We start from the raw sequence: 25,801 nt of genomic DNA on the forward strand, positions 1-25,801 counted from the left end.
GTCTAACAAGTGACATGAAATGTAACAACAGGGTGAAACAAAAACATATTTTTGCTCTCCAATTGCTTCAATAAATCCCAAATGTTTTCTGTTTTCACTTTCTTCATTTTACCCTGAGACATGCAACAAAAACAAATAAGTTTCTTGAACAACTGAAAGTAACCCTTTGTGAGAAAGTCTGATATACAATATGGTCATTTAGGGGTTTGAGATATTGCTCTTTTACCATACAGTTCTTTGCGCAGGACTTAAGAACTCAGAGGTGACAGAAAATCAGAAAATCAAAAGCACTCAGTAGCCACCCTGACTGCACAGCAGCACCTGTACACAATCAGCTCATTAGGCCCTGATTGGCTGCAAGCTGCAATAAAGCCTCCTTTCTGCTGCTCAGACAAGCAGAGCAAGTCACTTCAGGGCTACTGGTTCTTTACGGCTGTGTTGGAACAGAGAGAGAAATATGACTTGTGGAGTTCATTTGGGGTAAGTTTCTGCAGATATGCAAAGTTAATTGTTGTTAGCTGTCTGCGTTCTCTGATGTTTACATCTTTTCTGTACAGGATTTTCCTTATTGTCTTGGTTCAAGCAGAGCATGTGCGCTGTTTGTGGGCTTCAGAAGGTGAGCAAAGCACAACATTTCACTTAAGTGCTGTGAATGACTATAGCTGTGGCTTTAATATTGTTTCTTTTTCTCTAGCAGCCCAGAGCCAGAACAACAACACATATGTTGGCTTCAGGAAAAATAATCGGGAAGCTGGTGTCAACTATCTCCAGAATCGACTCAGACAGGCCCCTCCGAGCGCACTGCAGAGCAGAAACTTAAACATACCTTCAGCTGTGGGCAGTAGTTTTAGCCGGGGGCCTTCTACTGGTGGCTACACACAAACTGTTTCACAGCCAGCTAAAAGTGGCTTAGCTAAAGTCAGGTTAGTGCAGGGCAGCAACTTGAATGGTGTGCCTAAACTGCGTTTTCATGACCTTTCTATTGCTATTGCCAGTAGCGATTCTCTGAGTAAGAGCAGCAACAAAGACACAGGGAAGTCTTCCAGCCTGTTTGGTGCCGGCGCTCCTGAGCCAAACCAAGCCCCTGCACGGACCAAAACTTCCTCCAGTGTTCGTGCTAAGCTAGTGTCTAAAACGGATAAACCTTCCCGTCCCTCAACTCTTAAAAACCCCAGCCAGACTGAGGTTGTGAACCCATACAAGAGTAAACTCTTTTCAGAGAATGCAGGAAATGCCCGAGGAAGCTACAAGGCTACTTCCATGGCCTCAAGTTATGGCACTTCTATTCAGTCCAATGTAGGAAATGGTCCCATCTTCAAACCTCGCAGTTACTTAACGAGCTACGACTCCAAATCGTCCAGAGAGGGAACATCTGGTAAGAAGTTCGCCCCGACCAAGACCCACATCATCCCTGATAAATTTGGTGGCTATGCTATCCGACGGCTGAAGAATCCTGGGCAGGAGAAAGTGAGTATCAGGAAGACCCAGCAGGCCTACAAGGCACCCAACAAGGCCTACAATGCTCCCCAGCAGCAGACTCCCAACAAGGCCTACAAGGCTCCCAACAAGGCCTACGTGGCTCCCCAGCAGCAGACTCCCAACAGGGTCTACGTGACTCCCAACAAGGCCTACGTGGCCCCTCAGTGGCAAGCAACGAACCAGGCCTACGAGGCACCCAACAAGGCCTACAATGCTCCCCAGCAGCAGACTCCCAACAAGGCCTACGTGGCTCCCCAGCAGCAGACTCCCAACAAGGCCTACGAGACTCCCAACAGGACTCCCAACAGGACTCCCAACAGGGCCTACGTGACTCCCAAGAAGGCCTACGTAGCCCCTCAGAGGCAAGCAACGAACCAGGCCTACGAGGCTACCAAGAAGGCCTACGTGGCCCCTCAGAGGCAGGCTGAACCCCAGGCCTACATCTCGCCTCAGGTTGCTCCTCTCAAACCTCAGGTCCCGAGTGCTCACAGAAATGCCAAATGGTTGCGTGTCAGTCCAAAGTGGGGACAATAGCAGGTGAGTACTGTGCTCACTTTCTTGCTGTTCTATACATTAACTTAAACCTGGTGACTAATGTGTGTTTGTTCTTACAGGTGCAGCTGGTGTCCTCGGATGAATATTTCGTTTTTTTAAATTAAATAAATACATGAATTAACCACTTGGTTGTGTCTTTACTTCACCTTGTATTGTGGGATGGTGAATGCATGAGTGCTTGTGGATGTAAGCTTGGTGCCCTCTAGTGTCTAAAAGGTGTGTTGCAAAAATGTTTCCTTTACAAAACTAATTTGCAAAATGTATCTTAATACTTTACAGTGCTGACAAAAGATTGTGAAAATCCCCTTAGCAAAAACAAATGTCTCAATAGTTCTAGTTTAAACTATTGCAAAAGTGTGAGGTATCTGCTTATGTGGCACACTGGTTCTTAAAACAATGCAGTGTTTGCTTTTGAGTTGGACTTTGTACTTTGACCTTTACCAGTGGCGCTCTTTATAATGTGACTCTTAGGTTCTAGCTCAAGTGGTAAAATATCTTATCACTTTAAGGGGCTCCCACTAAATGTACAAGTCAATTGATAGACATTGAGCACTAAACTTAAAACATGTGATTCCTTATCCCAATGTCTGCTCTTGAAACTTGAATGCAAAGTGTACATGCTAGTGTAGACTGTGGGCATATTGGATTACATGTTTATAATGTATATATACTTATACACTGTGACCTTTTAACCTGTGGTAAAAATGGTGATTTGTTGATGAATGCACCTGCCTATTGCCTGAACAAGTTAGATGCTGCCTATCACAGTGCACTGAGATTTGTCACAAATAAAGCACTTCATCACTGTATGCCAAGGCAGGTTTGCCATCACTTACTGTAAAGAGGCTCAGTCATTGGTACACGTTTATTTATAAAGCTTTGTTGGGTAAACTCCCGTATTACATCTGCTCTCTGATAACACAGAGTTGCAAGCAGCTATTGTCTGAGATCGCATGATGTATTGTTTGATGTGCCAAGAGCAAGGACTGTCTTAGGTAACACAGCTTTTATGTGCACAGCTCCACTGGCTTTGAACAATCTTCAGCAAGAATTGAAACTGAGCAATCTCATTCCTCTGCATGTCTTTAAAGCTAGGCTAAATGAAATGCTCGTTGATAATATGGGCACTTTTAAATGTCTATAACTATGTAAATGTATCCTGTAAATATAGTGTATGATGTCCTTTATTTTTTCATGTGGAGACCTGCAGCATATAGATGCTGCAGGTCTCCCTTGAAAAAGAGATCTATGATCTCAAGGGACCAATCTGATTAAATAAAGGTCTGAAATGAAAAAATAATAGCCTTATATTTAACATAGTCCGATTAAACTTTTAATGTAAAGATATAAAAACCTTGCTTCTTTCAACATGAAACTAGTATTGTAAACTAGGCTCTATCAGGGGTGTTTCCATGGACCTGGAAACATTCAGGGCTTAGCCCTCAGTGGCGGCGCCAGAGATTTTCTTTTGGGTATGCGGTGGGGTAGTTTGACGTTTCATGGAGGGTGCTCAAACATTTAGGGTGTCCCGTTAAGGTACCGGGCGCTACAGTGGAATGTTCTACTGCAACACTCCCCACGTGCACACACACAGTAGCTACACCCACGACTGTTACAATGAAGGCTTGATAATCAGCTCAGGCCATAGGTGTAAGCAGGGGTAAAGTGCTATTTTTTAGTATTTCATAACTGTTTTTAATGTATTCTCTTTGTTTTATAACTATAGTGGTCATATGAAGGTGTGCCTTGGAATAATCTTTTACATACTAATTGTATTCACTGAACAAGGGAAATTACAATCCTGCATTAAAAGCTATAACCACCAATACCTTCCCCCAAACATATTTTAAAGGGGACCTATCATGCAAAATGCACTTTTGTACATCTTTTCTACATGAACATGTGTCCCCGGTGTTCCAGGGAACTCACCAAGTGTCAGAAAACACAACCCTCTCTATTTTCCTCCATACCCAAATCTCTTAAAAAGGGGCTGCAACGGATCTGATACAGACTGATCCAAATTTGAACACTTCTATGACGTCACAAAAGTGGCGCTACGGCTATTGGGCCAACTCCACCAATCAGGAGGAGACAGCCACGGACATTGCCGTTCGAAAGCACTGGAGACGCTGTAGTACATATGCCAGGCCTGTAGATGGTAGTGATGGCAGTTTGACACTGAAGCTTCGAACGGAGCTTCAACCCTGGACTTCCTATTCCATAGAAGCAGTGCTTCGAAGCTTGCTTCAAATCATGTGACATGTGACGTCCGAAGCAGCAACTGCTTCAAATCACGTGACATGTGACGTCCGAACCAGCAACTGCTTCATTGCCTGAATGAATCAACTCACTGGATCGCTCTCCAATCAGGTGATTCAATGCACTGCCTCGTCTCGATTCTGACAGGTGACAGGTTGAAACAGTTTCAAATTTGAGCGCTTCAACACTTCATAACCGCTCTAAACAATGCGCGGGTTGGAGTCGTAGTTTGCATTGTTGCTGTTGAGTTGTTGTTGGCATTGCATTGGATCATTATAGAGCAAGCCAGGAAAAAAAATAGGTCGTTCTGGCTCGTGAAACACTTCGAAATGTGGAGAAGTTGTGAACAAAAAGACAATGAGGAATATAAAAATACTTAGACGGTCTGAGGAATTGATAGCCCAGTGGATAGAGCCAGTGGCCAGGATGCAGCGATATCCTCCCCGCAGCTGGTTCAAAGCTCAGAATAGTTAAGCTTTTAATCATTGCTTTTCAACTTTAATACTTTAATAACTGATAAAAGGCCCTCTCCGCCCAAAACAATGTCAAGCACTCTCTAGTCTCTTCTCAATAACCCAATACACACTATTATCAATCTTTAATTGCAAATAGAACATGATATTCAGTCTTAGTGTGTGTGTGTGTGTGTGTGTGTGTGTGTGTGTGTGTGTGTGTGTGTGTGTGTGTGTGTGTGTGTGTCTCGAATATTTTTCAAGGCAAAGATACGTTAAACCCACTGCAGCCTTGCACTTCGCCAGGAGAGGTCACTGTAACTGAAGCTTCGAGAAATGAACCTATTTCCGACACAATTGTCCAAGTGGTTCGACGCTTCATTCAAAGCTTCATTTTGCCATCACTAGTAGATGGTGCTGTTCTCACAGAATCAGCCCATGATGCAAAGACAGTGTTAAATTGAGCGAAATGAGGAATGGCTAAAATGCATGATCTGTTTGGTATTTTGAAAAATAAAAAGTATAAATATGCCTTATATAGGTATGGTCCTACACTATATTATTCAAATATAGCATGATGGGTCTACGTTAAATGATATACGGATAGGAAAATGTATCAACTCATAACCCAGGTATGTAGATTTTTGTCAAAGGAGAGATTAGTTTCTACAATACATGTGCAATTTCTCCCCGTTACCTTCAAAATAAAAGACAAAAGCCTATAACCGAACATGCCAAATGTTTAAAGCAGGTCATGATACAATTTGCGGAGCGATTGAAATAATCATATTCAGCGTTTTCTTCTGAAGGGTTACTTACTGTTGTAAGTTTGATGTTGATTTGGAGAATGACATTAAAACCAAGAAAAATCCCAGCTTTATAGACAATGTTTTAGATTACAATTTTACATTATGAAAATGAGGCACTTTGGATGTGCAACTTACATATCAGGGACAGAGATATTGATAGAGCCCAGAATGTTTTTCTGTTGCCCCGGACAATTCTCCCTGAAATATAATACAATAACCGTGCTTTACCTGAACCTCATCATGACACTACAGAGGACGGCAGGATTTTAATTTCCCGTGTTCAGTGAATGCAATTAGAATTTGAAAGATTATTCCAAGGCACACCTTCATATGACCACTATAGTTATAAAACAAAGAGAATAAATGAAAACAGTTATGAAATACTATGACAGTAAAACAAGAATACAGTTTAAAAGGAGAGTGATTAGTAAATATCCAAAAGGAAAATCTGTTTACAGTTCGGTTCGGTCTCTAGAGGATGTTAGGTCCACTCCCCACTTGTAAAAATAGCACTTTACCCCTGCTTACACCTATATGCCCTGAGCTGATTATCAAGCCTCCATTGTAACAGTCGTGGGTGTAGCTACTGTGTGTGTGCACGTGGGGATTGTTGCAGTAGAACATTCCACTGTAGCGCCCGGTACCTTAACGGGACACCCTAAATGTTTGAGCACCCTCCATGAAACGTCAAGCTACCCCACAGCACGCCCAAAGGAAAATCTCTGGCGCCGCCACTGTGGGCTAAGCCCCGAATGTTTCGAGGTCCAGGAAACACCCCTGATAGAGCCTGGTTTACAATACTAGTTTCATGTTGAAAGAAGCAAGGTTTTTATATCTTTACATTAAAAGTTTCATCACACTACCATGTTAAATATAAGGCAATATATGATAAACATGTAATCCAATATGGCCACAGTCTACACTAGCATGTACACTTTGCATTCAAGTTGAGGAATTTTCAAAGTTTCAAGAGCAGACATTGGGATAAGGAATCACATGTTTAGTGCTCAATGTCTATCAATTGACTTGTACATTTAGTGGGAGCCCCTTAAAGTGATAGGTTTTAGCTTAAGTGGTCGAATATCTTAAGAGTCACATTATAAAGAGCGCCACGGGTAAAGGTCAAAGTAAAAAGTCCAACTCAAAAGCAAACACTGCAATGTTTTAAGAACCAGTGTGCCACATAAGCAGATATCTCACACTTTTGCAATAGTTTAAACTAGAACTATTGGGACATTTGTTTTTTGCTAGCTTACATCCACAAGCACTCATGCATTCACCATCCCACAATACAAGGTGAAGTAAAGACACAACCAAGTGGTAAAATAACGTATTTATTTCATTTAAAATATGTATTTATATTCATCCGAGGACACCAGCTGCACCTGTAAGAACAAACACACATTAGTCACCAGGTTTAAGTTAATGTATAGAACAGCAAGAAAGTGAGCACAGTACTCGCCTGCTATTGTCCCCACTTTGGACTGACACGCAACCATTTGGCATTTCTGTGAGCACTCGGGACCTGAGGTTTGAGAGGAGCAGCCTGAGGAGAGATGTAGGCCTGGGGTTCAGCCTGCCTCTGAGGGGCTACGTAGGCCTTCTTGGGAGTCACGTAGGCCCTGTTGGGGGTCACGTAGGCCCTGTTGGGATTCCTGTTGGGAGTCTCGTAGGCCCTGTTGGGAGTCTGCTGCTGGGGAGCCACGTAGGCCTTGTTGGGAGTCTGCTGCTGGGGAGCATTGTAGGCCTTGTTGGGTGCCTCGTAGGCCTGGTTCGTTGCTTGCCACTGAGGGGCCACGTAGGCCTTGTTGGGAGTCTGGTAGGCCTGCTGGGTCTTCCTGATACTCACTTTCTCCTGCCCAGGATTCTTCAGCCGTCGGATAGCATAGCCACCAAATTTATCAGGGATGATGTGGGTCTTGGTCGGGGCGAACTTCTTACCAGATGTTCCCTCTCTGGACGATTTGGAGTCGTAGCTCGTTGAGTAACTGCGAGGCTTGAAGATGGGACCATTTCCTACATTGGACTGAATAGAAGTGCCATAACTTGAGGCCATGGAAGTAGCCTTGTAGCGTCCTCTGGCATTTCCTGCATTCTCTGAAAAGAGTTTACTCTTGTATGGGTTCACAACCTCAGTCTGGCTGGGGTTTTTAAGAGTTGAGGGACGGGAAGGTTTATCCGTTTTAGACACTAGCTTAGCGCGAACGCTGGAGGAAGTTTTGGTCCGTGCAGGGGCTTGGTTTGGCTCAGGAGCGCCGGCACCAAACAGGCTGGAAGACTTCCCTGTGTCTTTGTTGCTGCTCTTACTCAGAGAATCGCTACTGGCAATAGCAATAGAAAGGCCATGAAAACGCAGTTTAGGCACACCATTCAAGTTGCTGCCCTGCACTAACCTGACTTTAGCTAAGCCACTTTTAGCTGGCTGTGAAACAGTTTGTGTGTAGCCACCAGTAGAAGGCCCCCGGCTAAAACTACTGCCCACAGCTGAGGGTATGTTTACGTTTCTGCTCTGCGCTGAGCCCTGTCTGAGTCGATTCTGGAGATAGTTGACACCAGCTTCCCGATTATTTTGCCTGAAGCCAACATATGTGTTGTTCTGGCTCTGGGCTGCTAGAGAAAAAGAAACAATATTAAAGCCACAGCTATAGTCATTCACAGCACTTAAGTGAAATGTTGTGCTAGCTCACCTTGTGAAGCCCACAAACAGCGCACATGCTCTGCTTGAACCAAGACAATAAGGAAAATCCTGTACAGGAAAGATGTAAACATCAGAGAACACAGACAGCTAACAACAATTAACTTTGCATATCTGCAGAAACTTACCCCAAATGAACTCCACAAGTCATATTTCTCTCTCAGTTCCAACACAGCAGTAAAGAACCAGTAGCCCTGAAGTGACTTGCTCTGCTTGTCTGAGCAGCAGAAAGGAGGCTTTATTGCAGCTTGCAGCCAATCAGGGCCTAATGAGCTGATTGTGTACAGGAGCTGCTGTGCAGTCAGGGTGGCTACTGAGTGCTCTTGATTTTCTGATTTTCTGTCACTTCTGAGTTCTTAATTCCTGCGCAAAAAACTGTATGGTAAAAGAGCAATATCTCAAACCCCTAAATGACCATATTGTATATCAGACTTTCTCACAAAGGGTTACTTTCAGTTGTTCAAGAAACTTGTTTGTTTTTGTTGCATGTCTCAGGGTAAAATGAAGAAAGTGAAAACAGAAAACATTTGGGATTTATTGAAGCAATTGGAGAGCAAAAATATGTTTTTGCTTCACCCTGTTGTTACATTACATGTCACTTGTTAGACGCTTTTATCCAAAGCAACTTACATACTCAATACTGTGGACAATCCCCACAGGAGCAATGTGGGGTGAAGTGTCTCAGGGACACAACAACATGTTGACTGCATGTCAGACAAATTCAACGCTTCTGTCAACTCTTTAGCTGAATTGCTGAGGGAGGCGCTCGTGAATTGTTGTTACAGAAACAGAGGGGTTTTAGGTTGCCATGAGGCTGTTGACGGTCTTATTATACATCCCTTGGTTGGTTTTGTGGCACATTTGTAACGCTGTAATTAATAATAATAATTAATAAAGGTCCATCTTCTTCTTATTCTGTGCCAACTTAGGCAAGCACGCAGGCAAACCTGCGCGCACACAGGGTGGAGAGGTGGAGTGAGCTTGAGCGATGGAGAGAAAGGGAGAGAGAGAGAGAGATAGAGAGAGAGAGAGAGATTGAGCGAGGCAGAGAGCGTGCAGGCAGCGGTCTGCTTGCGCACAGAGCAGGAGTTTGTGAGAGAGCCGGCTTGAGAGTCATTTTCTCTTCAAAATATAATTGATTGCCAGCCTCCCTTGTCCCTGGCTGGCTTGCTAGCTCGTTGGTAACGTAACTGATGTCTTCTAATGTGCCTGCATCTGGCGCTGAGTTGCCATATTCCTTTTAATTAACTACTTCCCGATATCTATTGTTGCAGATAAATATAAATGATAATAGCCTAACTAAACTAGCAAGCGTAAACTGACAGGCTGCTGTGCCGCATCTCACTCAAAAACCCACACGACTCAACCCAGCGGAAAACCAGTCTCGCGCGCAGCCTTTCATTCAGAATTTCATTCAGAATTTCATAGCAAAATAAAAAAATGATATTAAACTAATCTTTCAACATAGTTTAAAACAAAAATAAATATTAGGAGAAAGCCCTACAAATAACTACACTTAATAATAAAACAATTAAAATGTTGTATTCAGCCCTGATTAAAACAGCGAGCCAAAATCCTGGATGGGCGGACTCGGCCCCATGGGGCCCGCCCATGACGCCGGGTCTGGTATGAATGTTTTCTTGCTGTAAAAATCTCCTTTCTGTTTCCCCTTAAAAACGTTAGCAATGACTCCCATAAGGTGAGTCCGAAAACAACGTGACTTCCGCCTGCAGTTTTTAAAATGTCAAAATAAAAGTCCCTAGATGATAGCATCTGAAAAAGGGAATCATAATATTTGAAGTGTCTTGCGTGCTGACGTAATTAAAAGCTATAACCACCAATACCTTCCCCCAAACATATTTTAAATGATATACGGATAGGAAAATGTATCAACTCATAACCCAGGTATGTTGATTTTTGTCAAAGTAGAGATTAGTTTCTACAATAAATGTGCCATTTCTCCGTTACCTTCAAAATAAAAGACAAAAGCCTATAACCGAACATGCCAAATGTTTAAAGCAGGTCATGATACAATTTGCGGACCGATTACAATGCTCATATTCAGCGTTTTCTTCTGAAGGGTTACTTACTGTTGTAAGTTTGATGTTGATTTGGAGAATGACATTAAAACCAAGAAAAATCCCAGCTAGACAATGTTTTAGATTACAATTTTACATTATGAAAATGAGGCACTTTGGATGTGCAACTTACATATCAGGCACAGAGATATTGATAGAGCCCAGAATGTTTTTTCTGTTGCCCCGGACAATTCTCCCTGAAATATAATACAATAACCGTGCTTTACCTGAACCTCATCATGACACTACAGAGGACGGCAGGATTGTAATTTCCCGTGTTCAGTGAATGCAATTAGTATGTGAAAGATTATTCCAAGGCACACCTTCATATGACCACTATAGTTATAAAACAAAGAGAATAAATGAAAACAGTTATGAAATACTATCACAGTAAAACAAGAATACAGTTTAAAAGGAGAGTGATTAGTAAATATCCAAAAGGAAAATCTGTTTACAGTTCGGTTCGGTCTCCTCTAGGGACCCCACTAGAGGAGGTGAGGACCCCCCTAGAGGATGTTAGGTCCACTCCCCACTTGTAAAAATAGCACTTTACCCCTGCTTACACCTATATGCCCTGAGCTGATTATCAAGCCTCCATTGTAACAGTCGTGGGTGTAGCTACTGTGTGTGTGTGCACGTGGGGATTGTTGCAGTAGAACATTCCACTGTAGCGCCCGGTACCTTAACGGGAAACCTTAAATGTTTGAGCACCCTCCATGAAACGTCAAACTACCCCACAGCTCGCCCAAAAGAAAATCTCTGGTGCTGCCACTGAGGGCTAAGCCCCGAATGTTTCGAGGTCCAGGTAACGCCCCTGGTTTACAATACTAGTTTCATGTTGAAAGAAGCACGGTTTTTATATCTTTACATTAAAAGTTTCATCAGACTACCATGTTAAATATAAGGCTATACATTATAAACATGTAATCAAATATGCCCACAGTCTACACTAACATGTACACTTTGCATTCAAGTTTCAAGAGCAGACATTGGGATAAGGAATCACATGTTTTTAGTTTAGTGCTCAATGTCTATCAATTGACTTGCACATTTAGTGGGAGCCCCTTAAAGTGATATATTTTACCACTTGAGCTAAAACCTCTTAAGAGTCACATTATAAAGAGCGCCACTGGTAAAGGTCAAAGTAAAAAGTCCAACTCAAAAGCAAACACTGCATTGTTTTAAGAACCAGTGTGCCACATAAGCAGATATCTCACACTTTTGCAATAGTTTAAACTAGAACTATTTGGACATTTGTTTTTTGGTAGCTTACATCCACAAGCACTCATGCATTCACCATCCCACAATACAAGGTGAAGTAAAGACACAACCAAGTGGTAAAATAACGTATTTATTTCATTAAAAATATGTATTCATATTCATCCGAGGACACCAGCTGCACCTGTAAGAACAAACACACATTAGTCACCAGGTTTAAGTTAATGTATAGAACAGCAAGAAACTGAGCACAGTACTCACCTGCTATTGTCCCCACTTTGGACTGACACGCAACCATTTGGCATTTCTGTGAGCACTCGGGACCTGAGGTTTGAGAGGAGCAGCCTGAGGATAGATGTAGGCCTGGGGTTCAGCCTGCCTCTGAGGGGCCACGTAGGCCCTGTTGGGAGCCTCGTAGGCCTGGTTCGTTGCTTGCCGCTGAGGGGCTACGTAGGCCTTCTTGGGAGTCACGTAGGCCTTGTTGGGAGTCACGTAGGCCCTGTTGGGAGTCACGTAGGCCCTGTTGGGAGTCACGTAGGCCCTGTTGGGAGTCCTGTTGGGAATCTCGTAGGCCCTGTTGGGAGTCTGCTGCTGGGGAGCCACGTAGGCCTTGTTGGGAGCCTCGTAGGCCTTGTTGGGAGTCTGCTGCTGGGGAGCATTGTAGGCCTTGTTGGGTGCCTCGTAGGCCTGGTTCGTTGCTTGCCACTGAGGGGCCACGTAGGCCTTGTTGGGAGTCTGGTAGGCCTGCTGGGTCTTCCTGATACTCACTTTCTCCTGCCCAGGATTCTTCAGCCGTCTGATAGCATAGCCACCAAATTTATCAGGGATGATGTGGGTCTTGGTCGGGGCGAACTTCTTACCAGATGTTCCCTCTCTGGACGATTTGGAGTCGTAGCTCGTTGAGTAACTGCGAGGCTTGAAGATGGGATCATTTCCTACATTGGACTGAATAGAAGTGCCATAACTTGAGGCCATGGAAGTAGCCTTGTAGCTTCCTCGGGCATTTCCTGCATTCTCTGAAAAGAGTTTACTCTTGTATGGGTTCACAACCTTAGTCTGGCTGGGGTTTTTAAGAGTTGAGGGACGGGAAGGTTTATCCGTTTTAGACACAAGCTTAGCGCGAACACTGGAGGAAGTTTTGGTCCGTGCAGGGGCTTGGTTTGGCTCAGGAGCGCCGGCACCAAACAGGCTGGAAGACTTCCCTGTGTCTTTGTTGCTGCTCTTACTCAGAGAATCGCTACTGGCAATAGCAATAGAAAGGCCATGAAAACGCAGTTTAGGCACAAGATTCAAGTTGCTGCCCTGCACTAACCTGACTTTAGCTAAGCCACTTTTAGCTGGCTGTGAAACAGTTTGTGTGTAGCCACCAGTAGAAGGCTTCCGGCTAAAACTACTGCCCACAGCTGAAGGTATGTTTAAGTTTCTGCTCTGCGCTGAGCCCTGTCTGAGTCCATTCTGGAGATAGTTGACACCAGCTTCCCGATTATTTTGCCTGAAGCCAACATATGTGTTGTTGTTCTGGCTCTGAGCTGCTAGAGAAAAAGAAACAATATTAAAGCCACAGCTATAGTCATTCACAGCACTTAAGTGAAATGTTGTGCTTAGCTCACCTTGTGAAGCCCACAAACAGCGCACATGCTCTGCTTGAACCAAGACAATAAGGAAAATCCTGTACAGAAAAGATGTAAACATCAGAGAACGCAGACAGCTAACAACAATTAACTTTGCATATCTGCAGAAACTTACCCCAAATGAACTCCACAAGTCATAATTCTCTCGCTGTTCCAACACAGCAGTAAAGAACCAGTAGCCCTGAAGTGACTTGCTCTGCTTGTCTGAGCAGCAGAAAGGAGGCTTTATTGCAGCTTGCAGCCAATCAGGGCCTAATGAGCTGATTGTCTACAGGTGCTGCTGTGCAGTCAGGGTGGCTACTGAGTGCTGTTGATTTTCTGATTTTCTGTCACCTCTGAGTTCTTAAGTCCTGCGCAAAAAACTGTATGGTAAAAGAGCAATATCTCAAACCCCTAAATGACCATATTGTATATCAGACTTTCTCACAAAGGGTTACTTTCAGTTGTTCAAGAAACTTGTTTGTTTTTGTTGCATGTCTCAGGGTAAAATGAAGAAAGTGAAAACAGAAAACATTTGGGATTTATTGAAGCAATTGGAGAGCAAAAATATATTTTTGCTTCACCCTGTTGTTACATTACATGTCACTTGTTAGACGCTTTTATCCAAAGCAACTTACATACTCAATACTGTGGACAATCCCCACAGGAGCAATGTGGGGTGAAGTGTCTCAGGGACACAACAACATGTTGACTGCATGTCAGACAAATTCAACGCTTCTGTCAACTCTTTAGCTGAATTGCTGAGGGAGGCGCTCGTGAATTGTTGTTCCAGAAACAGAGGGGTTTTAGGTTGCCATGAGGCTGTTGACGGTCTTATTATACATCCGTTGGTTGGTTTTGTGGCACATTTGTAACGCTGTAATTAATAATAATAATTAATAAAGGTCCATCTTCTTCTTCTTCTGTGCCAACTTAGGCAAGCACGCAGGCAAACCTGAGCGCACACAGGGTGGAGAGGAGGAGTGAGCTTGAGCGATGGAGAGAAAGGGAGAGAGACAGAGAGAGAGAGAGAGAGAGAGAGAGAGAGAGAGAGAGAGAGAGAGAGAGAGAGAGAGAGAGAGAGAGAGAGAGAGAGAGAGAGAGAGAGAGAGAGAGAGAGAGAGAGAGAGAGAGAGAGAGAGAGGCAGAGAGCGTGCAGGCAGAGGTCTGCTTGCGCACAGAGCAGGAGTTTGTGAGAGAGCCGGCTTGAGAGTCATTTTCTCTTCAAAATATAATTGATTGCCAGCCTCCCTTGTCCCTGGCTGGCTTGCTAGCTCGTTGGTAACGTAACTGATGTCTTCTAATGTGCCTGCATCTGGCGCTGAGTTGCCATATTCCTTTTAATTCACTACTTCCCGATATCTATTGTTGCAGATAAATATAAATGATAATAGCCTAACTAAACTAGCAAGCGTAAACTGACAGGCTGCTGTGCCGCATCTCACTCAAAAACCCACACGACTCAACCCAGCGAAAAACCAGTCTCGCGCGCAGCCTTTCATTCAGAATTTCATAGCAAAATAAAAAAATGATATTAAACTAATCTTTCAACATAGTTTAAAACAAAAATAAATATTAGGAGAAAGCCCTACAAATAACTAGACTTAATAATAAAACAATTAAAATGTTGTATTCAGCCCTGATTAAAACAGCGAGCCAAAATCCTGGATGGGCGGACTCGGCCCCATGGGGCCCGCCCATGACGCCAGGTCTGGTATGAATGTTTTCTTGCTGTAAAAATCTCCTTTCTGTTTCCCCTTAAAAACGTTAGCAATGACTCCCATAACGTGAGTCTGAAAACAACGTGACTTCCGCCTGCAGTTTTTAAAATGTCAAAATAAAAGTCCCTAGATGATAGCATCTGAAAAAGGGAATCATAATATTTGAAGTGTCTTGCGTGCTGACGTAATTAAAAGCTATAACCACCAATACCTTCCCCCAAACATATTTTAAATGATATACGGATAGGAAAATGTATCAACTCATAACCCAGGTATGTTAATTTTTGTCAAAGGAGAGATTAGTTTCTACAATAAATGTGCCATTTCTCCGTTACCTTCAAAATAAAAGACAAAAGCCTATAACCGAACATGCCAAATGTTTAAAGCAGGTTATGATACAATTTGCGGAGCGATTGAAATGCTCATATTCAGCGTTTTCTTCTGAAGGGTTACTTACTGTTGTAAGTTTGATGTTGATTTGGAGAATGATATTAAAACCAAGAAAAATCCCAGCTTTATCGACAATGTTTTAGATTACAATTTTACATTATGAAAATGAGGCACTTTGGATGTGCAACTTACATATCAGGGACAGAGATATTGATAGAGCCCAGAATGTTTTTTCTGTTGCCCCGGACAATTCTCCCTGAAATATAATACAATAACCGTGCTTTACCTGAACCTCATCATGACACTACAGAGGACGGCAGGATTGTAATTTCCCGTGTTCAGTGAATGCAATTAGTATGTGAAAGATTATTCCAAGGCACACCTTCATATGACCACTATAGTTATAAAACAAAGAGAATAAATGAAAACAGTTATGAAATACTATGACAGTAAAACAAGAATACAGTTTAAAAGGAGAGTGATTAGTAAATATCCAAAAGGAAAATCTGTTTACAGTTCGGTTCGGTCTCCTCTAGGGACCCCGCTAGAGGAGGTGAGGACCCCCCTAGAGGATGTTAGGTCCACTCCCCACTTGTAAAAATAGCACTTTACCCCTGCTTACACCTATATGCCCTGAGCTGATTATCAAGCCTTCATTGTAACAGTCGTGGGTGTAGCTACTGTGTGTGTGTGCACGTGGGGATTGTTGCAGTAGAACATTCCACTGTAGCGCCCGGTACCTTAACGGGAAACCTTAAATGTTTGAGCACCCTCCATGAAACGTCAAACTACCCCACAGCTCGCCCAAAAGAAAATCTCTGGCGCCGCCACTGTGGGCGAAGCCCCGAATGTTTCGAGGTCCAGGAAACAACCCTGGTTTACAATACTAGTTTCATGTTGAAAGAAGCAAGGTTTTTATATCTTTACATTTAATTAAAAGTGTCATCACACTACCATGTTAAATATAAGGCAATATATTATAAACATGTAATCCAATATGGCCACAGTCTACACTAGCATGTACACTTTGCATTCAAGTTGAGGAATTTTCAAAGTTTCAAGAGCAGACATTGGGATAAGGAATCACATGTTTTAAGTTTAGTACTCAATGTCTATCAATTGACTTGTACATTTATTGTGAGCCCCTTAAAGTGATAAGATATTTTACCACTTGAGCTAACAGTCATATTATAAAGAGCGCCACTGGTAAAGGTCAAAGTAAAAAGTCCAACTCAAAAGCAAACACTGCATTGTTTTAAGAACCAGTGTGCCACATAAGCAGATATCTCACACTTTTGCAATAGTTTAAACTAGAACTATTGGGACATTTTGTTTTTTGCTAGCTTACATCCACAAGCACTCATGCATTCACCATCCCACAATACAAGGTGAAGTAAAGACACAACCAAGTGGTAAAATAACGTATTTATTTCATTTAAAATATGTATTCATATTCATCCGAGGACACCAGCTGCACCTGTAAGAACAAAAACACATAAGTCACCAGGTTTAAGTTAATGTATAGAACAGCAAGAAAGTGAGCACAGTACTCACCTGCTATTGTCCCCACTTTGGACTGACACGCAACCATTTGGCATTTCTGTGAGCACTCGGGACCTGAGGTTTGAGAGGAGCAGCCTGAGGAGAGATGTAGGCCTGGGGTTCAGCCTGCCTCTGAGGGGCCACGTAGGCCCTGTTGGGAGCCTCGTAGGCCTGGTTCGTTGCTTGCCGCTGAGGGGCTACGTAGGCCTTCTTGGGAGTCACGTAGGCCCTGTTGGGAGTCACGTAGGCCCTGTTGGGAGTCACGTAGGCCCTGTTGGGAGTCACGTAGGCCCTGTTGGGAGTCCTGTTGGGAGTCTCGTAGGCCTTGTTGGGAGTCTGCTGCTGGGGAGCCACGTAGGCCTTGTTGGGAGCCTTGTAGGCCTTGTTGGGAGTCTGCTGCTGGGGAGCATTGTAGGCCTTGTTGGGTGCCTCATAGGCCTGGTTCGTTGCTTGCCACTGAGGGGCCACGTAGCCTTGTTGGGAGTCTGGTAGGCCTGCTGGGTCTTCCTGATACTCACTTTCTCCTGCCCAGGATTCTTCAGCCGTCTGATAGCATAGCCACCAAATTTATCAGGGATGATGTGGGTCTTGGTCGGGGCGAACTTCTTACCAGATGTTCCCTCTCTGGACGATTTGGAGTCGTAGCTCGTTAAGTAACTGCGAGGCTTGAAGATGGGACCATTTCCTACATTGGACTGAATAGAAGTGCCATAACTTGAGGCCATGGAAGTAGCCTTGTAGCTTCCTCCGGCATTTCCTGCATTCTCTGAAAAGAGTTTACTCTTGTATGGGTTCACAACCTCAGTCTGGCTGGGGTTTTTAAGAGTTGAGGGACGGGAAGGTTTATCCGTTTTAGACACTAGCTTAGCACGAACACTGGAGGAAGTTTTGGTCCGTGCAGGGGCTTGGTTTGGCTCAGGAGCGCCGGCACCAAACAGGCTGGAAGACTTCCCTGTGTCTTTGTTGCTGCTCTTACTCAGAGAATCGCTACTGGCAATAGCAATAGAAAGGTCATGAAAACGCAGTTTAGGCACACCATTCAAGTTGCTGCCCTGCACTAACCTGACTTTAGCTAAGCCACTTTTAGCTGGCTGTGAAACAGTTTGTGTGTAGCCACCAGTAGAAGGCCCCTGGCTAAAACTACTGCCCACAGCTGAAGGTATGTTTAAGTTTCTGCTCTGCACTGAGCCCTGTCTGAGTCGATTCTGGAGATAGTTGACACCAGCTTCCCGATTATTTTGCCTGAAGCCAACATATGTGTTGTTGTTCTGGCTCTGAGCTGCTAGAGAAAAAGAAACAATATTAAAGCCACAGCTATAGTCATTCACAGCACTTAAGTGAAATGTTGTGCTTAGCTCACCTTCTGAAGCCCACACACAGCACACATGCTCTGCTTGAACCAAGACAATAAGGAAAATCCTGTACAGAAAAGATGTAAACATCAGAGAACGCAGACAGCTAACAACAATTAACTTTACATATCTGCAGAAACTTACCCCAAATGAACTCCACAAGTCATAATTCTCTCTCTGTTCCAACACAGCAGTAAAGAACCAGTAGCCCTGAAGTGACTTGCTCTGCTTGTCTGAGCAGCAGAAGGAGGCTTTATTGCAGCTTACAGCCAATCAGGGCCCAATGAGCTGATTGTCTACAGGTGCTGCTGTGCAGTCAGGGTGGCTACTGAGTGCTCTTGATTTTCTGATTTTCTGTCACTTCTGAGTTCTTAAGTCCTGCGCAAAAAACTTTAGGGTAAAAGAGCAATATCTCAAACCCCTAAATGACCATATTGTATATCAGACTTTCTCACAAAGGGTTACTTTCAGTTGTTCAAGACACTTGTTTGTTTTTGTTGCATGTCTCAGGGTAAAATGAAGAAAGTGAAAACAGAAAACATTTGGGATTTATTGAAGCAATTGGAGAGCAAAAATATATTTTTGCTTCACCCTGTTGTTACATTACATGTCACTTGTTAGACGCTTTTATCCAAAGCAACTTACATACTCAATACTGTGGACAATCCCCACAGGAGCAATTTGGGGAGAAGTGTCTCAGGGACACAACGACATGCAGACTGCATGTCAGACAAATTCAACGCTTCTGTCAACTCTTTAGCTGAATTGCTGAGGGAGGCGCTCGTGAATTGTTGTTCCAGAAACAGAGGGGTTTTAGGTTGCCATGAGGCTGTTGACGGTCTTATTATACATCCGTTGGTTGGTTTTGTGGCACATTTGTAACGCTGTAATTAATAATAATAATTAATAAAGGTCCATCTTCTTCTTCTTCTGTGCCAACTTAGGCAAGCACGCAGGCAAACCTGAGCGCACACAGGGTGGTGAGGTTGAGCGATGAAGAGAGAGAGAGAGAGAGAGATGAGAGAGAGAGAGAGAGAGAGAGAGAGAGAGAGAGAGAGAGAGAGAGAGAGAGATGAGAGAGAGAGAGAGAGAGAGATTGAGCGAGGCAGAGAGCGTGCAGGCAGCGGTCTGCTTGCGTACAGAGCAGGAGTTTGTGAGAGAGCCGGCTTGAGAGTCATTTCTCTTCAAAATATAATTGATTGCCAGCCTCCCTTGTCCCTGGCTGGCTTGCTAGCTCGTTGGTAACGTAACTGATGTCTTCTAATGTGCCTGCATCTGGCGCTGAGTTGCCATATTCCTTTTAATTAACTACTTCCCGATATCTATTGTTGCAGATAAATATAAATGATAATAGCCTAACTAAACTAGCAAGCGTAAACTGACAGGCTGCTGTGCCGCATCTCACTCAAAAACCCACACGACTCAACCCAGCGAAAAACCAGTCTCGCGCGCAGCCTTTCATTCAGAATTTCATTCAGAATTTCATAGCAAAATAAAAAAATGATATTAAACTAATCTTTCAACATAGTTTAAAACAAAAATAAATATTAGGAGAAAGCCCTACAAATAACTACACTTAATAATAAAACAATTAAAATGTTGTATTCAGCGCTGATTAAAACAGCGAACCAAAATCCTTGATGGGCGGACTCGGCCCCATGGGCCCGCCCATGACGCCGGGTCTGGTATGAATGTTTTCTTGCTGTAAAAATCTCCTTTCTGTTTCCCCTTAAAAACGTTAGCAATGACTCCCATAACGTGAGTCTGAAAACAACGTGACTTCCGCCTGCAGTTTTTAAAATGTCAAAATAAAAGTCCCTAGATGATAGCATCTGAAAAAGGGAATCATAATATTTGAAGGTGTCTTGCGTGCTGACGTAATTAAAAGCTATAACCACCAATACCTTCCCCCCAAACATATTTTAAATGATATACGGATAGGAAAATGTATCAACTCATAACCCAGGTATGTTAATTTTTGTCAAAGGAGAGATTAGTTTTTACAATAAATGTGCCATTTCTCCGTTACCTTCAAAATAAAAGACAAAAGCCTATAACCGAACATGCCAAATGTTTAAAGCAGGTCATGATACAATTTGCGGAGGGATTACAATGCTCATATTCAGCATTTTCTTCTGAACGGTTACTTACTGTTGTAAGTTTGATGTTGATTTGGAGATATGATATTAAAACCAAGAAAAATCCCAGCTTTATAGACATGTTTTAGATTACAATTTTACATTATGAAAATGAGGCACTTTGGATGTGCAACTTACATATCAGGGACAGAGATATTGATAGAGCCCAGAATGTTTTTTCTGTAGCCCCGGACAATTCTCCCTGAAATATAATACAATAACCGTGCTTTACCTGAACCTCATCATGACACTACAGAGGACGGCAGGATTGTAATTTCCCGTGTTCAGTGAATGCAATTAGAATGTGAAAGATTATTCCAAGGCACACCTTCATATGACCACTATAGTTATAAAACAAAGAGAATAATAAAAAACAGTTATGAAATACTATGACAGTAAAACAAGAATACAGTTTAAAAGGAGAGTGATTAGTAAATATCCAAAAGGAAAATCTGTTTACAGTTCGGTTCTGGAGCATGCCCCCGGACCCCGCTAGAGGAGGTGAGGACCCCCCTAGAGGATGTTAGGTCCACTCCCCACTTGTAAAAATAGCACTTTACCCCTGCTTACACCTATATGCCCTGAGCTGATTATCAAGCCTCCATTGTAACAGTCGTGGGTGTAGCTACTGTGTGTGTGCACGTGGGGATTGTTGCAGTAGAACATTCCACTGTAGCGCCCGGTACCTTAACGGGACACCCTAAATGTTTGAGCACCCTCCATGAAACGTCAAACTACCCCACAGCTCGCCCAAAAGAACATCTCTGGCGCCGCCACTGTGGGCTAAGCCCCGAATGTTTCCAGGTCCAGGAAACGCCCCTGATAGAGCCTGGTTTACAATACTAGTTTCATGTTGAAAGAAGCAAGGTTTTTATACAGTATCTTTACATTAAACGTTTCATCACACTACCATGTTAAATATAAGGCAATATATTATAAACATGTAATCCAATATGCCACAGTCTACACTAACATGTACACTTTGCATTCAAGTTTCAAGAGCAGACATTGGGATAAGGAATCACATGTTTTTAGTTTATTGCTCAATGTCTATCAATTGACTTGCACATTTAGTGGGAGCCCCTTAAAGTGATAGGTTTTAGCTCAAGTGGTAAAATATCTTAAGAGTCACATTATAAAGAGCGCCACTGGTAAAGGTCAAAGGAAAAAGTCCAACTCAAAAGTAAACACTGCATTGTTTTAAGAACCAGTGTGCCACATAAGCAGATATCTCACACTTTTGCAATAGTTTAAACTAGAACTATTGGGACATTTGTTTTTTGCTAGCTTACATCCACAAGCACTCATGCATTCACCATCCCACAATACAAGGTGAAGTAAAGACACAACCAAGTGGTAAAATAACGTATTTATTTCATTTAAAATATGTATTCATATTCATCCGAGGACACCAGCTGCACCTGTAAGAACAAACACACATTAGTCACCAGGTTTAAGTTAATGTATAGAACAGCAAGAAAGTGAGCACAGTACTCGCCTGCTATTGTCCCCACTTTGGACTGACACGCAACCATTTGGCATTTCTGTGAGCACTCGGGACCTGAGGTTTGGGAGGAGCAGCCTGAGGAGAGATGTAGGCCTGGGGTTCAGCCTGCCTCTGAGGGGCCACGTAGGCCCTGTTGGGAGCCTCGTAGGCCTGATTCGTTGCTTGCCGCTGAGGGGCTACGTAGGCCTTCTTGGGAGTCACGTAGGCCCTGTTGGGAGTCACGTAGGCCCTGTTGGGAGTCACGTAGGCCCTGTTGGGAGTCTGCTGCTGGGGAGCATTGTAGGCCTTGTTGGGTGCCTCATAGGCCTGGTTCGTTGCTTGCCACTGAGGGGCCACGTAGGCCTTGTTGATAGTCTGGTAGGCCTGCTGGGTCTTCCTGATACTCACTTTCTCCTGCCCAGGATTCTTCAGCCGTCGGATAGCATAGCCACCAAATGTATCAGGGATGATGTGGGTCTTGGTCGGGGCGAACATCTTAACAGATGTTCCCTCTCTGGACGATTTGGAGTCGTAGCTCGTTGAGTAACTGCGAGGCTTGAAGATGGGACCATCTCCTACATTGGACTGAATAGATGTGCCATAACTTGAGGCCATGGAAGTAGCCTTGTAGCTTCCTCGGGCATTTCCTGCATTCTCTGAAAAGAGTTTATTCTTGTATGGGTTCACAACCTCAGTCTGGCTGGGGTTTTTAAGAGTTGAGGGACGGGAAGGTTTATCCGTTTTAGACACTAGCTTAGCGCGAACACTGGAGGAAGTTTTGGTCCGTGCAGGGGCTTGGTTTGGCTCAGGAGCGCCGGCACCAAACAGGCTGGAAGACTTCCGTGTGTCTTTGTTGCTGCTCTTACTCAGAGAATCGCCACCGGCAATAGCAATAGAAAGGCCATGAAAACGCAGTTTAGGCACACCATTCAAGTTGCTGCCCTGCACTAACCTGACTTTAGCTAAGCCACTTTTAGCTGGCTGTGAAACAGTTTGTGTGTAGCCACCAGTAGAAGGCCCCCGGCTAAAACTACTGCCCACAGCTGAAGGTATGTTTAAGTTTCTGCTCTGCGCTGAGCCCTGTCTGAGTCGATTCTGGAGATAGTTGACACCAGCTTCCCGATTATTTTGCCTGAAGCCAACATATGTGTTGTTGTTCTGGCTCTGGGCTGCTAGAGAAAAAGAAACAATATTAAAGCCACAGCTATAGTCATTCACAGCACTTAAGTGAAATGTTGTGCTTTGCTCACCTTCTGAAGCCCACAAACAGCACACATGCTCTGCTTGAACCAAGACAATAAGGAAAATCCTGTACAGAAAAGATGTAAACATCAGAGAACGCAGACAGCTAACAACAATTAACTTTGCATATCTGCAGAAACTTACCCCAAATGAACTCCACAAGTCATATTTCTCTCTCTGTTCCAACACAGCAGTAAAGAACCAATAGCCCTGAAGTGACTTGCTCTGCTTGTCTGAGCAGCAGAAAGGAGGCTTTATTGCAGCTTGCAGCCAATCAGGGCCTAATGAGCTGATTGTCTACAGGTGCTGCTGTGCTGTCAGGGTGGCTACTGAGTGCTCTTAATTTTCTGATTTTCTGTCACCTCTGAGTTCTTAAGTCCTACGCAAAAAACTGTATGGTAAAAGAGCAATATCTCAAACCCCTAAATGACCATATTGTATATCAGACTTTCTCACAAAGGGTTACTTTCAGTTGTTCAAGAAACTTGTTTGTTTTTGTTGCATGTCTCAGGGTAAAATGAAGAAAGTGAAAACAGAAAACATTTGGGATTTATTGAAGCAATTGGAAAGCAAAAATATATTTTTGCTTCACCCTGTTGTTACATTACATGTCACTTGTTAGACGCTTTTATCCAAAGCCACTTACATACTCAATACTGTGGACAATCCCCACAGGAGCAATGTGGGGTGAAGTGTCTCAGGGACACAACAACATGTTGACTGCATGTCAGACAAATTCAGCGCTTTTGTCAACTCTTTAGCTGAATTGCTGAGGGTGGCGCTCGTGAATTGTTGTTCCAGAAACAGAGGGGTTTTAGGTTGCCATGAGGCTGTTGACGGTCTTATTATACATCCCTTGGTTGGTTTTGTGGCACATTTGTAACGCTGTAATTAATAATAATAATTAATAAAGGTCCATCTTCTTCTTCTTCTGTGCCAAGTTAGGCAAGCACGCAGGCAAACCTGAGCGCACACAGGGTGGAGAGGTGGAGTGAGGTTGAGCGATGAGAAAGGGAGGGAGAGAGAGAGAGAGAGAGAGAGAGAGAGAGAGAGAGAGAGAGAGAGAGAGAGAGAGAGAGAGAGAGAGAGAGAGAGAGATTGAGCGAGGCAGAGAGCGTGCAGGCAACGGTCTGCTTGCGCACAGAGCAGGAGTTTGTGAGAGAGCCGGCTTGAGAGTCATTTCTCTTCAAAATATAATTGATTGCCAGCCTCCCTTGTCCCTGGCTGGCTTGCTAGCTCGTTGGTAACGTAACTGATGTCTTCTAATGTGCCTGCATCTGGCGCTGAGTTGCCATATTCCTTTTAATTAACTACTTCCCGATATCTATTGTTGCAGATAAATATAAATGATAATAGCCTAACTAAACTAGCAAGCGTAAACTGACAGGCTGCTGTGCCGCATCTCACTCAAAAACCCACACGACTCAACCCAGCGAAAAACCAGTCTCGCGCGCAGCCTTTCATTCAGAATTTCATTCAAATTTCATAGCAAAATAAAAAAATGATATTAAACTAATCTTTCAACATAGTTTAAAACAAAAATAAATATTAGGAGAAAGCCCTACAAATAACTACACTTAATAATAAAACAATTAAAATGTTGTATTCAGCCCTGATTAAAACAGCGAGCCAAAATCCTGGATGGGCGGACTCGGCCCCATGGGGCCCGCCCATGACGCCGGGTCTGGTATGAATGTTTTCTTGCTGTAAAAATCTCCTTTCTGTTTCCCCTTAAAAACGTTAGCAATGACTCCCATAAGGTGAGTCCGAAAACAACGTGACTTCCGCCTGCAGTTTTTAAAATGTCAAAATAAAAGTCCCTAGATGATAGCATCTGAAAAAGGGAATCATAATATTTGAAGTGTCTTGCGTGCTGACGTAATTAAAAGCTATAACCACCAATACCTTCCCCCAAACATATTTTAAATGATATACGGATAGGAAAATGTATCAACTCATAACCCAGGTATGTTGATTTTTGTCAAAGTAGAGATTAGTTTCTACAATAAATGTGCCATTTCTCCGTTACCTTCAAAATAAAAGACAAAAGCCTATAACCGAACATGCCAAATGTTTAAAGCAGGTCATGATACAATTTGCGGAGCGATTACAATGCTCATATTCAGCGTTTTCTTCTGAAGGGTTACTTACTGTTGTAAGTTTGATGTTGATTTGGAGAATGACATTAAAACCAAGAAAAATCCCAGCTTTATAGACAATGTTTTAGATTACAATTTTACATTATGAAAATGAGGCACTTTGGATGTGCAACTTACATATCATGGACAGAGATATTGATAGAGCCCAGAATGTTTTGTCTGTTGCCCCGGACAATTCTCCCTGAAATATAATACAATAACCGTGCTTTACCTGAACCTCATCATGACACTACAGAGGACGGCAGGATTGTAATTTCCCGTGTTCAGTGAATGCAATTAGTATGTGAAAGATTATTCCAAGGCACACCTTCATATGACCACTATAGTTATAAAACAAAGAGAATAAATGAAAACAGTTATGAAATACTATGACAGTAAAACAAGAATACAGTTTAAAAGGAGAGTGATTAGTAAATATCCAAAAGGAAAATCTGTTTACAGTTCGGTTCGGTCTCCTCTAGGGACCCCACTAGAGGAGGTGAGGACCCCCCTAGAGGATGTTAGGTCCACTCCCCACTTGTAAAAATAGCACTTTACCCCTGCTTACACCTATATGCCCTGAGCTGATTATCAAGCCTCCATTGTAACAGTCGTGGGTGTAGCTACTGTGTGTGTG

General features: G+C 43.2%; 4 protein-coding genes and 1 long non-coding RNA gene across 13 annotated transcripts; 1 reads left to right on the plus strand and 4 right to left on the minus strand.

The window, feature by feature from the left end:
* Nucleotides 1–407: 407 nt before the first annotated feature.
* LOC307023176 (uncharacterized protein) lies at nt 408–2,155 on the plus strand. Of its 2 annotated transcripts, none has more exons than XM_079656281.1 (4): nt 408–480; nt 558–616; nt 698–2,016; nt 2,094–2,155. In XM_079656281.1, exons 1-3 carry the CDS (start codon nt 458–460, stop codon nt 2,011–2,013), a joined length of 1,398 nt encoding a protein of 465 aa, XP_079512407.1. In that variant the 5' UTR covers nt 408–457; the 3' UTR covers nt 2,014–2,016; nt 2,094–2,155. The 2 variants fall into 2 exon arrangements, with proteins under 2 accessions (XP_079512407.1, XP_079512406.1); XM_079656280.1 differs by having other exon boundaries at nt 410–480; nt 695–2,016.
* A 4,525-nt stretch (nt 2,156–6,680) lies between these two features.
* On the minus strand, nt 6,681–8,454 carry LOC307021008 (uncharacterized protein). Of its 3 annotated transcripts, none has more exons than XM_079652717.1 (4): nt 8,378–8,454; nt 8,242–8,300; nt 7,017–8,161; nt 6,681–6,939 (listed from the first exon to the last, which is right to left on the minus strand). In XM_079652717.1, exons 1-3 carry the CDS (start codon nt 8,398–8,400, stop codon nt 7,020–7,022), a joined length of 1,224 nt encoding a protein of 407 aa, XP_079508843.1. In that variant the 5' UTR covers nt 8,401–8,454; the 3' UTR covers nt 6,681–6,939; nt 7,017–7,019. The 3 variants fall into 3 exon arrangements, with proteins under 3 accessions (XP_079508843.1, XP_079508842.1, XP_079508841.1); XM_079652716.1 differs by having other exon boundaries at nt 6,681–6,933; nt 7,017–8,164; XM_079652715.1 differs by having other exon boundaries at nt 7,017–8,164.
* Nucleotides 8,455–11,662: 3,208 nt separating this feature from the next.
* LOC307023093 (uncharacterized protein) lies at nt 11,663–13,389 on the minus strand. 3 transcript variants are annotated; one of them, XM_079656127.1, is made up of 4 exons: nt 13,292–13,389; nt 13,156–13,214; nt 11,807–13,074; nt 11,663–11,729 (listed from the first exon to the last, which is right to left on the minus strand). In XM_079656127.1, exons 1-3 carry the CDS (start codon nt 13,312–13,314, stop codon nt 11,810–11,812), a joined length of 1,347 nt encoding a protein of 448 aa, XP_079512253.1. In that variant the 5' UTR covers nt 13,315–13,389; the 3' UTR covers nt 11,663–11,729; nt 11,807–11,809. The 3 variants fall into 3 exon arrangements, with proteins under 3 accessions (XP_079512253.1, XP_079512252.1, XP_079512251.1); XM_079656126.1 differs by having other exon boundaries at nt 11,663–11,723; nt 11,807–13,077; nt 13,292–13,387; XM_079656125.1 differs by having other exon boundaries at nt 11,807–13,077; nt 13,292–13,387.
* A 3,290-nt stretch (nt 13,390–16,679) lies between these two features.
* Nucleotides 16,680–23,252, minus strand: LOC307021009 (uncharacterized protein). 4 transcript variants are annotated; one of them, XM_079652721.1, is made up of 4 exons: nt 23,171–23,252; nt 23,035–23,093; nt 16,821–18,087; nt 16,680–16,743 (listed from the first exon to the last, which is right to left on the minus strand). In XM_079652721.1, the coding sequence occupies exons 1-3, from the start codon at nt 23,191–23,193 to the stop codon at nt 17,090–17,092; spliced, it is 1,080 nt and encodes a 359-aa protein (XP_079508847.1). In that variant the 5' UTR covers nt 23,194–23,252; the 3' UTR covers nt 16,680–16,743; nt 16,821–17,089. The 4 variants fall into 4 exon arrangements, with proteins under 4 accessions (XP_079508847.1, XP_079508845.1, XP_079508846.1 ...); XM_079652719.1 differs by having other exon boundaries at nt 16,821–18,090; nt 23,171–23,249; XM_079652720.1 differs by lacking the exons at nt 23,035–23,093; nt 23,171–23,252 and adding exons at nt 18,169–18,227; nt 18,305–18,380.
* Nucleotides 21,656–22,052, minus strand: LOC307021013. Its single transcript, XR_013803060.1, has 2 exons — nt 21,797–22,052; nt 21,656–21,719 (listed from the first exon to the last, which is right to left on the minus strand). It is a non-coding gene; the product is annotated as an uncharacterized lncRNA (long non-coding RNA).
* Nucleotides 23,253–25,801: the final 2,549 nt, after the last annotated feature.

Source organism: Notothenia rossii (genome assembly GCF_949606895.1).
Source record: "Notothenia rossii genome assembly, chromosome: 10".
NCBI lineage: Eukaryota > Metazoa > Chordata > Actinopteri > Perciformes > Nototheniidae > Notothenia > Notothenia rossii.

Excerpts from the sequence above, each read along its gene's own strand:
- LOC307021009 (XM_079652719.1), bottom strand. The coding sequence starts at position 23,193 with ATGACTTGTGGAGTTCATTTGGG. Across the intron at positions 23,094-23,170 it reads ACTTGTGGAGTTCATTTGGG|GATTTTCCTTATTGTCTTGG; the intron begins GTAAGTTTCTGC and ends TTTTCTGTACAG. Across the intron at positions 18,091-23,034 it reads CTGTTTGTGGGCTTCAGAAG|CAGCTCAGAGCCAGAACAAC; the intron begins GTGAGCAAAGCA and ends CTTTTTCTCTAG.
- LOC307023093 (XM_079656126.1), bottom strand. The coding sequence starts at position 13,314 with ATGACTTGTGGAGTTCATTTGGG. Across the intron at positions 13,215-13,291 it reads ACTTGTGGAGTTCATTTGGG|GATTTTCCTTATTGTCTTGG; the intron begins GTAAGTTTCTGC and ends TTTTCTGTACAG. Across the intron at positions 13,078-13,155 it reads CTGTTTGTGGGCTTCACAAG|CAGCTCAGAGCCAGAACAAC; the intron begins GTGAGCTAAGCA and ends CTTTTTCTCTAG.
- LOC307023176 (XM_079656280.1), top strand. The coding sequence starts at position 458 with ATGACTTGTGGAGTTCATTTGGG. Across the intron at positions 481-557 it reads ACTTGTGGAGTTCATTTGGG|GATTTTCCTTATTGTCTTGG; the intron begins GTAAGTTTCTGC and ends TTTTCTGTACAG. Across the intron at positions 617-694 it reads CTGTTTGTGGGCTTCAGAAG|CAGCCCAGAGCCAGAACAAC; the intron begins GTGAGCAAAGCA and ends CTTTTTCTCTAG.
- LOC307021008 (XM_079652716.1), bottom strand. The coding sequence starts at position 8,400 with ATGACTTGTGGAGTTCATTTGGG. Across the intron at positions 8,301-8,377 it reads ACTTGTGGAGTTCATTTGGG|GATTTTCCTTATTGTCTTGG; the intron begins GTAAGTTTCTGC and ends TTTCCTGTACAG. Across the intron at positions 8,165-8,241 it reads CTGTTTGTGGGCTTCACAAG|CAGCCCAGAGCCAGAACAAC; the intron begins GTGAGCTAGCAC and ends CTTTTTCTCTAG.